Source organism: Hibiscus syriacus, unplaced genomic scaffold (assembly GCF_006381635.1).
Source record: "Hibiscus syriacus cultivar Baekdansim isolate YM2019G1 unplaced genomic scaffold, ASM638163v2 tig00112429_pilon, whole genome shotgun sequence".
NCBI classification, from domain to species: domain Eukaryota; kingdom Viridiplantae; phylum Streptophyta; class Magnoliopsida; order Malvales; family Malvaceae; genus Hibiscus; species Hibiscus syriacus.
The window spans coordinates 198,677-209,260 of NW_024063330.1; the positions used below are offsets into that span (position 1 = coordinate 198,677).

A 10,584-nucleotide genomic window follows, 5' to 3' on the forward strand; every position below is an offset into this window, starting at 1 on the left:
GTCTCTTCATGCGTAGTTTAACCTGAATATGTCATTCAACACATAGAAGCTTCCTTGTGGTGTTGGCATCAAATGAAACATCTGGGAGCAGAAAGCAAAGCCAAAGTGTCTCGGTTAGTAAAGCTGATAACCAAAAGATGTCACAATATCATAACCAATTCAATGGTGGATTTGAAATGGCTAAAAACGAAAACCTGGAACTTACAGTAGATAAGAACATGCTCTATGAGAAAGCAAGTGATAAACCATAAGGAGGTCAACAATATCCCCAGGTGAACCTTTCAGAGTATGCAATGAGAGCACCCACTAATTTATTAAGTGAAGAGTGTAACTAAGCAAGCATAGAAGATTAAAATTGACAACCAAAGCTTGCCGAGTATAAAAAAGACATTAGGTACAGAAGAAAGCTATAGATTTCTTTCTATAGTAATCATACAATTATTTATAACTTTGCAACATAAAGCAAGAAGATAGGAAAATACAGAGCCCACAAGGTCCAATTAATCGCCATAAATAATGACTACGAACATGTAAATATGAAGAACCACATGATCATAACAAAATAAGATATAGCAAGTTCTTTTGCGAGATAATGGAACAAAAAAAAATCTATATCCTTCAAAACGTAATTATGATATTGATTATCTTATACTCGTCTCCCTTCTTAACTCGGTTATCAAAATCAATGGAAGGCATGCAAATTCAAATCACTATTGATTCATGCAATAGAGTTAATTCGATTCATACGATCCTGACTAATAAATCAAAATCTCAATCCAGAATTAAGCAGATGGATCACTAACAATTCGAATCGAGAAATCATGTCATCTATATTACCGATAAAATCAACAGTAAAAAACATATTAGCCTTCGATCGATCACTGAAGTAATCATAAAAACCCTACAAAACGGTAGAAAGAGAGCTACCTGGCTGAACTTGAGAGCATGCTGCTCGCCGGCGAGTTGTAGCGTGCCGGAGACGAAGACGAGCACACCGCCTGCGCCTGATGGCTGGCAATCGACGGTGGTGATATTATGCTTGCACTGCTGGAAAGGAAGGCCGGTTAGCTTAGCGACAATGTTCTGAGAGCCTTGGATCCATCGAAATTTTCTCTTCTTTATCAGAATTTGAATCGTCGCCTCGAGAAAGCTGTGACACAACAGTGCAAGGGCAAATGAAGAATTGTGTGGCGATCGAAGGTTATGTATGAATTAATAGGAGGATCGATCCAACGGCTGAAGTTTAATAATGAAAATCTAACTACAGGTGGCTGCGTGTTATGTCATCGTTTTTTTTTTTTTTGGCTTAATACACTTTTAGGTGCTTAAATATATCTTAAATTGATTTTTTGGTGTCTAAAGAATATTTTTTTTTGTTAAAAATAAGTATTTAATGTTTTTTCGTTACAACTTTAGACGTCTACCATTGTATTTTTTTTTTTTTTCAAGGACGTTAACCGCCATTAAAAATCTCTATTAAGTGACAAATGTCACGTTTTTAGTAATTTTGAGAATTTATTTAAAAAAATAAAAAATATTTTTTATTAAAAAAATGCCCCCTTCTCCTATTTCCTTTCCCTTTCTAAAAGTTGTCAGTCGACCAAAAGTGACTGTCACCACCACCGTCATCATCACCGGCGTCGATCCCTGATCAAACTCTTGATGATTTTTTGTCGTAATATGTTATTGTTTGCTGTGGAGAAGCATTTAAATGTTCATCAAATTTTAAGCCACCATTGTCGTTCTTCGTCGATTTCGACGTCCATAAATCACACCGCTGTCACCATTAGAACCACCGTGCTATTCCAATCAAGACCCAACCGTTCGACGACTACGATGATGGCCGCAGATAATCGACGACCGTTGGTAAAGAGGTTGAAATGAAATACTTTAGTTTTTAGGATTTTTTTATAATTTCCGTAAAAAGTTGGGTTTTTATATAAATAAATTATTTTTTCTTTTTTTAATTAAAAATATTTTTTATTATTAAAAAATTAAAAAATAAACGATAGATACTTAAAATTATAATTGATAAAACATTATACACATATTTTTAGTAAAATATTCTTTAGACACTAATACGTTTTTTGAGACATAATTTCGACGCTTTTTATATTAAACATATTTTTAATAATAAAAATATTAATTTTTTAAAAAAAGAAAATTTTCAAAAAGAACCGCATCGTTTCTCTCCCTTTCATTTTTCACCTCCAAATATAACAAACGGTCACCACCAACTGAGTTTTATTCGAAACATGATGAGAAATTTAATGGTGGTGGTCGTATAATCGGACAGCTAAGCTTGTCAATAGAAGGAGTGATGATTTCATTTTTCATGCGCACACTTTGAACAAGTAAGTCCTCACCCTCCATAAAATTCGGTTGAAACACAATATTGCACCGTCTCTTCCATATTTTCCAGCATATAATAGGGAAAAGAATACTCCAGTGCGTGGGTATCATCCAAAAAGGGCCATGCTCCTTTGCATTGGCTAAAATCCACATTTTCGTTGGCATCGACATGAATATCCTCAGCTTATCCGGTTCAATTAGATGTGAGCATTCGATCGAGTCTAGTTGAATCAAAAAATTCCTTGTTATTCGAGTTGACGAGTCGTATTTTACAACTCGAACTTAACTTGAATTTTTTTTGAATCGAGCCGAGTTTAAAGAAAGTATTTTGAGGGTAAAATATTGATGAGAGTATAAATGAGTCAAGGAATTGATGAGAAAAGAATTTGCAAACAATTGTAGTCAAAAGATCAAATTGACTAAAATGCAAAGTTAAGGGACTAAATAAAAAAGAGAGTACGTCTTTAGTAAAAAAATAACAATCGAAGTTACATAGATATTCTATTGTGGTATAAGAGCATGTGGTTCAAATTTGGTAAAAAAAAATGGACTTAAAATAAATCATAAATTGAAGGAATAAGGAGATTATGAAAAATTGAATAACTAAATTGAAAAATAAAAAAATTGTTATAAAAAAGATGAATTGAAGGTACACATGTATTTTACAATGGTTTAGGAGCATGTAGATCAAATTTCGTAAAAAAAATAGACTTAAAATAAATGACGAATTGAAGAAATAAGGAGATTATGAAAAATTGAAGGACTAAATTGAAAAATAGAAAATTTATTATCAAAAAGATGAATTGAAATTATACATGTATTCTACTATGGTTTAAGAGCATGTGGTTCAAATTTGGTAAAAATGAACTTAAAATGGAGGAGGAATTGAAGAAATAATAAAATAATGGACTAAAACATAAAACTGTAAAAAATACTTAGTCAAATATTCAGTTTTTTGAGTAACTCAAAAATTTAAAATTTTAACTCGACTCGAATTCAAAAACCGAATTTATAACTCGCGTTAACTCGAATAACTTGAAATCGAAAAAAAAAACGAACTATTTGCTCCAATTCAATGATTCTTCTCCAAATTTGAGAGGCAAAGTTGCACCGTCGAAGGACATGCATTATATCCTCCACTGTCGCGTTACGAAGAGGGAAATTTGTTGAAATTGCTAGGTGGCGCCTTGTACGTTCATTTGTCCTCATTTTGCCATAAACCACAATCCAAAAGAAGACTTTAACTCTTTGAGGAACCTAAAAATTCCAAATCCACTTCCAGTCCACACTATCCTTAACATGCAACGCCATAATAGACTCATGCAAGACGACTTCACAGTAAACCTATTATTTTTTTGGGAAATAAAACGAGAACGAGTAATTTTCCTATAACCAGATTAGTGAGAATGCGAAATAAAAGAGGAAAAATAATACCCGAAATTGATAACGGAGTTCAATCAATTTTGCTTACGTCTCCGGACTGTTGTAGATCTTTTACTAAAGAGAGAAAAAATACAGGTGTTTACAAAACACTCACTACTCACAAGAAAGCTCTCTAGTATTGGGGGAAAGAAATGATTTTTGGGATGATTTTGAAGCTAAATGAGCTAGGGTATTTATCGTTGAAGCTTAGGGACTAAACTTGTAAATATCCTAAAAATACAATGACTAAAGTTGCAATATTCCCATTTCCATTTCAAAAATAGTTGCCTATTTATTGTTTTTCCAGCCGCCCCATGTTGAATGTCTAAGCCGCCGACTGCTAGACATTTTCTCCAATAATCTCCCACTTGAAGACTGATTTTAATCTGTCTTCACACCTCAAGCAATGCAACAGTATTTCTGGTCTTATTACTCTAGCATGCCAACTGAAGTTGAACACAACTTCAGTTTGTCCGTGGTCACCGTCTTTGTCAACATGTCTGCCGGATTTTGAGTTTAACTAATCTTTTCAAATTTCAAAATCCCATATTCCAGAAGAGACCATATAAAATGATATTTCAATTGTATGTGCTTCGTCCTAGAATGAAAAGACGGATTCTTTGCTAGATGGATAGCACTTTGACTGTCTCAATAAAAGATATTGTTTTCTTGTTTCTTGCCTAACTCTTCCAAGAAACTTTGGAGCCAAACCATCTCCTTGTTGGCTTCCGTAATAGCGACATATTCTGCTTCAGTTGTGGAGAGAGCAACTATCTTCTGTAGTTGAGAAACCAAACTCACTGCAGTACCTCCTAGAGTATAGACATACCATGTAGTGCTCTTTCTGATGTCAACATTTACGGCTAAGTCAGTATATACATAGCCTGTCAGTATCGTATCTCCACCTTTGAAACAAAGTGCTTTGTTTGTAGTACCCCGCAGATATCTGAGGATCCATTTGACTGCTTCCCAATGTATTTTGCCCGGATTATTCATGTACCTGCTAACAGCTCCCACTGCTTGAGCAATATTTGGTCTGGTACAAACCATAGCATACATCAGACTTCCAATTGCTGAGGCATACGATACTTTCACCATGTGTGCACATTCTTCCTCCGTCTTTGGTGACTGTTCTTTGGAGAGTCTAAAATGAACACCTAAAGGTATACTTACTGGTTTAGAATCTTGCATGTTGAACCTGGAGAGTACTTTATTGATGTACTCAACCTGTGATAACATCAGAGTTCTCGACTTTGTGTCTCTCTTAATCCCTATCCCAAGAATCTACTTTACAACGCCCATATCCTTCATAGCAAACTGATTAGACAATTTTTTACTTCAAGTTTATAATCTCTTGCATGTCTGAACCTGCAATGAGCAAGTCATCAACGTACAACAATAAAATAATGAAGATGTTGTCGAACCTCTTGATGTAGCAACAATGATCTGCTTGGCATCTGGTAAAACCATTGCTACTCATGAAACTATCGAACTTCTTGTACCACTGTCGATGAGCTTGTTTTAAACAATACAAGCTCTTATTCAATCTGCATACCAGGTTTTTTTTTTGCTTGCCTCTATGAAGCCTTCTAGCTGCATCATATAGATTTCTTCCTCCAAATCACCATGAAGGAAAGTTGTCTTTATATCTAACTGCTCAAGATATAGATTCTCTGCAGCTACAATTTTCAACACCAGTCTGATTGTAGACAATTTCACGACTGGAGAGAAAATTTCATTGTAGTCAATACATTCTTTTTGCTGAAAACCTTTGACAACCAATCTTGCTTTGTAGTGTTTGCTCCCATTGTGCTCATCTTTGATTCTGTAAATCCACTTGTTATGGAGCACTTTCTCTTGCCTGATGATAATTCAGCTAATTCCCACGTCTGATTTGACATAAGCGAATCCATCTCATCTTTCATGGAAGACTCCCACTTGACTGAATCCTCCACCTGCATTGCTTCATCATAGCACTCTGGTTCACCATTGTCAGTCAGCAACAAGTAGTGCAAAGAAGGCGAATAACGTTGGGTTGGTTTAGGAATTATGGAGGAGCGTCTCAGTTCCGGTGTGCTTGGTTCTTCTTGAACTGCTTTAGGACTGATCTGAATATCATTTCCAAAAAAATCCTCGAACTCAGCAAATTCTTTTGTTTCAGCTTCAGTGTTAGAGCTGCTTGATTTTATGGTTGACCTGTCTTTGTACATCACATTTTCATTGAAAATGACATCTCTGCTTCTGATGATCTTTCGATTTTCGTAATCCCAAAACCGGTAACCGAACTCATCACCACCATAACCAACAAAGACACATTTGTTGGACTTGGCATCAAGTTTACTTCTTTCAGCAGAATTTATGTGTACATAAGAAATACAACCAAACACTTTTAAGTGTGAAAGGTTTCTTTCAGCTGTAGTGTTGATGGCTTCAGCCCATAGAATTTTTGGGCAATTCGTCATGTATCATCATGCTTATGGCACGTTCGTTCAGAGTTCTGTTCATGCACTCTGCTACGTCATTCTGCTGCGGTGTCATGGGAACTGTTGTCTCCATCTTGATCCCATTGTTTGCGCAGAAATCTCTGAATCTATTATTTCTGTACTCTCCTCCATTGTCAGACCTCAACCGCTTGACATTCAAACCAGTCCCATTTTTCACCATGACCTTCTATTTTCTGAAGGTATCAAAAAACTTCTGATTTATTCTTCAGAAAATAAACCCACACCTTCCTCGTAGAATCATCGATGAAGGTGACATAATATAATGAGCCTGCAAGATATGAAACTAGAGATGATCCCCATACATCAATATGAACCAACTCTAACCTTTCTGCCTTGGGTGTCTTGCCAATCTTTGCAAAACTGACTTTCTTTTGTTTTCCAAATATGCAATCCTCGCATAGTCCGACATCTACACTCTTTAGATCCGGTAATTTCCCTTTTGATAAAAATGTCTTCATCCCTTTCTCACTCATATGGCCAAGCCTTTGGTGCCATAGGTTTGATTTTCCGTCAGCATCTGCTGCAGCAATGATATTCTCTAATTTTGAGGTTACATGGAGAATACCAGTCTTCTTACCACGAGCAATGACGGGTGCTCCTTTGGTAATCTTCCATTCACAGCCTGAAAAGGTTATATTATAACCTTCTCCATCAAGCTGTCCTACAGAAATCAAATTTCTTTTGAGGCCAAGAATATGTCTCACTCCTTTCAGCGTCCAGGTGGTCTGGTTTGGCAGCTTTAATCGGATGTCTCCTTTTCTGACGATCTTCAAGGTTTCATCATCAGCTAGATGAACCTTCCCAAAATCACCACTAACATAGTTCTCCATGATTTCTCGGCATGGGGTGGAGTGGAAAGATGCCCCTGAATCCAAGATCCATGATTCAATCAGACTGTTAACGCTTAGAATCATGGCATCACCTGTCTCCTATGTCATGTTGGCTTCTTGTGCGCCGATATCTTTCTTCAATGCTCGTCAATCTCTTTTAAAGTGACCCTTCTTATCACAATTATAACAGGTAAAATCTTTCTTTCCCGTTCTTGATTTTCCCGTTCTGGATTTCAATCTGCCATAATTTGAATTTCTTTCTGAAGTTCTCCCTCTAGACTCCGTATGCAAAGCTGAGGAGCTTGATGCTTCACCCGATTCTCTCCGTCGAATTTCTTCACTCAATACTAGATCCCGAACATCGTCGAATTTCAATTTGTTGTTTCCCGACGAGCTGCTGACTATTGTAACAGTAGCATTTCAACTGTCTGGTAGAGACGATAAGAGAATTAAAGCTCGAACTTCATAATCGAATTCAATTTTCACAGAACTCAACTGGGTTGTGATTGTGTTGAGTTCATTTAGGTGTTGAGCCACTGATGCCCCTTCCGCTATCCGTAAATTGAATAATCACCTCATCAAGTGAACTTTGTTTGAGGCCGATGACTTCTCATACATACTGGAGAGAGCCGCCATAAGACCCGCCGTGGTCTTTTCCTTTGTTATGTTGAAAGCAACATTTCGGGACAACGTCAGTCGGATAACTCCGAGGGCTTGTCTGTCGAAAAGAGCCCAGTCTTCATTCTTCATGCCCTCTAGTTGTTTTCCTGAGAGAGGTTGATATAGATTTTTATGGTACATAAAATCTTCAATCTGCATCTTCCAAAAGCCAAAGTCTGCACCATCGAACTTTTCAATTTTCACATTCCCTTCATCTGCAGCCATCGCTCCCACTCGAATATAGCTTCTTTGGATCGTTTATGACAATTCTTGCGAACCACCGTGTATTAGAACACTCCCGTCGATAAATTCGTATCGCCGATTTTTTTTTTACTATTCACAAAATTTACTATTTACATGAATAGTAATGAATAGTAACCTTGCAAAAAAAATTGACAAAAATCACAACCAAAAGCTCTGATACCAGTTGTTGGGAAATAAAACGAGAACGAGTAATTTCCCTATATCCAGATTAGTGAAAATGCGAAATAAAAGCGGAAAAATAATACCCGAAATTGATAACGGAGTTCATCCAATTTTGCTTACGTCTTCGGACTGCTGCAGATCTTTTACTAAAGAGAGAAAAATTACAGGTGTTTACAAAACACTCAATACTCACAAAAAAACTCTCTAGTATTGGGAGAAAGAAATGATTTTTGGGATGATTTTGAAGTTAAATGAGCTAGGGTATTTATAGTTGAAGCTTAGGGACTAATCTTGTAAATACCCTAAAAATACATGGACTAAAGTTGTATATTTTCATTTCCATTTCAAAAATAGCTGCCCATGTATTGTTTTTCCAGCCGCCCCATGTTGAATGTCTAAGCCGGTAGCTGCTAGGCATTTTCTTGTACTTTTGTCCAATAATTTCCACACCGACTTATCCTTACTAAGCAAAGGATTTGGTGGACAAATTGTTGCGATTTTGCTATAGACGTGGTTCGACACAAGACCACACAACCTCTCCCAGTCCCAATTTCCAGTAGCCATGATCATCGAGCATGGGAGTTGGTTGAGGTGTTGGGTGGTGAAGGCAATGGTTAACTAGCAAGTCCGAATCATTTAACCAATTATCGTATCAGAAATCTGTTTGCATATCATTTCGAATGCTCCAAATAACGCTATTCTTGAGATCTTCTCAAACGTACACCAAACCTTTCCACAACTTGGAACATCTTGGATGGTTTATGATTTCAGGAATTTGACCACGCCAACGGTACTAATGTTTAATGAGTTGTATCCATAATTTGTCATATCCTCAACCAAATTCATACCAAGCTTCATAAGAAAGGTCTTATTTTGTCGATCTAAGTCTTTGAAGCCCAATCAACCTTCATCCATTGTTTGCTTGACTACCTCCCATTTGATCAAGGCTAGTGTATTGGTTCCCTTATTCGTATTCCATAAAAATCATCGGATAAGCTTTTATAACGTTTCACACGTACCTTTCGGTAGCCAAGAGGACTACATCGTATAATATGAGATTGTCTGAAGTACCGACTTTGCAAGAGTAATACGACCGACCATAGATAAGGTTTTAGCCGCCCAACCCAAGAGGTGTTGTTCCACTCTTTCAATCCAATACTTGTATGTGGCATTTGTAAACATGTTATGAAGAAGGAGAATCCCAAGATAATTCTCCAGATTGGTAACTTCTTAAAATCCAAGTGCATTAGCAATCATCGTTTTCCTCGTGGCATCGCAATTCTTAAAAAAAAGAAGATATTAGTTTTTGCCTGACTTACACGATGAATAGAACAAGTGCAAAAACCTTCCATAACCTCTTTAATCACCATCACTTGCCCCATTGAGGCTTCAGCAAAAGGAATTAGTTCATCTACGAAGAAGAGATGTGAAATGCCCGACCCCCTCGGGAGAGGTGAATTTGCCTCAAAGACCCAGAATCAACCCTTCGATTGATAGCATGAGACAACCGCTCCATGCAGAGTACAAAGATATATGGGGCTAGAGGATCCCCTTGACCAATGCCCCGTGAAGGTTTAAAGCTCTCTGTAACAACCCCATTCCATAATACTTGAGTTGTAACAGTCGTGACACAGGTCATGATCCAGTTGATGAATTTAAGAGGTAATCACACCTCAATAAGAGTCTCTTCAATAAACTCTCATTCTAATTGGTCATATGTTTTTACGAGATCAACTTTAATTGCTATGTATGCCTTAGACCATTTCTTTAGTTTCATGGAATGAATTACTTCCTGGGAGAGGATAATATTATCAGTAATATTATGTCCCGGCACGAAACCTGATTGATTATGTGATATCCAATCAGGGAGTTGAGGTTTTAATCGATTAACAAGAATCTTAGTAACAATCTTGTAAGGTGTCGTACACAAACTGATAGGCTTGAATTATGATATCTGCTCGGGAACATCCACCTTTGGGATCACCACCAGAAGAGTTTTATTTGCCCACCCTGGAAGAAAATCCCTTGCAAAGAAATCCACCAAAAACCGAGTAATGTTATCCCCTAATATACTCCAATTCTCTTGGAAAAATTCTTCTTGGGGGCTTTTGAAGGGTGCATCGAGAGCAAAGTTTGTCAAATTTCCTCTATTGTTGCATCTTTGATAAGAAGCTCCAATTGATTCTCCTGCACATGTTGAAAGCCGCCTATGAATTCTGCAAGCAACATTTGTCTACCATTTGATGTAAACAAATTACGAAAAGAATTAGAGGCATGTTACCGCAAAACCTCAAGATCATCACACCACTTATTATCATCAGTCTTCAACATACAAACACTATTCCTTCTTCTTCTATTCAGCATGGACGCATGGAAAAATCTAGTGTTAC

General features: G+C 36.9%; 1 protein-coding gene across 1 annotated transcript; it reads right to left on the reverse strand.

Moving 5' to 3' along the window:
- On the reverse strand, positions 1-9,833 carry LOC120179571 (nuclear transport factor 2A-like). The gene is made up of 3 exons (XM_039185139.1): positions 9,658-9,833; positions 928-1,150; positions 1-81 (listed from the first exon to the last, which is right to left on the reverse strand). The coding sequence occupies exons 1-3, from the start codon at positions 9,831-9,833 to the stop codon at positions 7-9; spliced, it is 474 nt and encodes a 157-aa protein (XP_039041070.1). The 3' UTR covers positions 1-6.
- Between the last annotated feature and the right edge of the window lie 751 nt (positions 9,834-10,584).

What these genes read in the sequence shown, in the direction of transcription:
- LOC120179571 (XM_039185139.1), bottom strand. Translation starts at nt 9,833, where the DNA reads ATGACCTGTGTCACGACTGTTACAACTCAAGTATTATGGAATGGGGTT. An exon ending in GTTGATTCTGGGTCTTTGAG is followed by an intron (nt 1,151 to 9,657) that starts GCAAATTCACCT and finishes GTTGTGTCACAG; the next exon opens with CTTTCTCGAGGCGACGATTC. An exon ending in ATGCTCTCAAGTTCAGCCAG is followed by an intron (nt 82 to 927) that starts GTAGCTCTCTTT and finishes TTCTGCTCCCAG; the next exon opens with ATGTTTCATTTGATGCCAAC.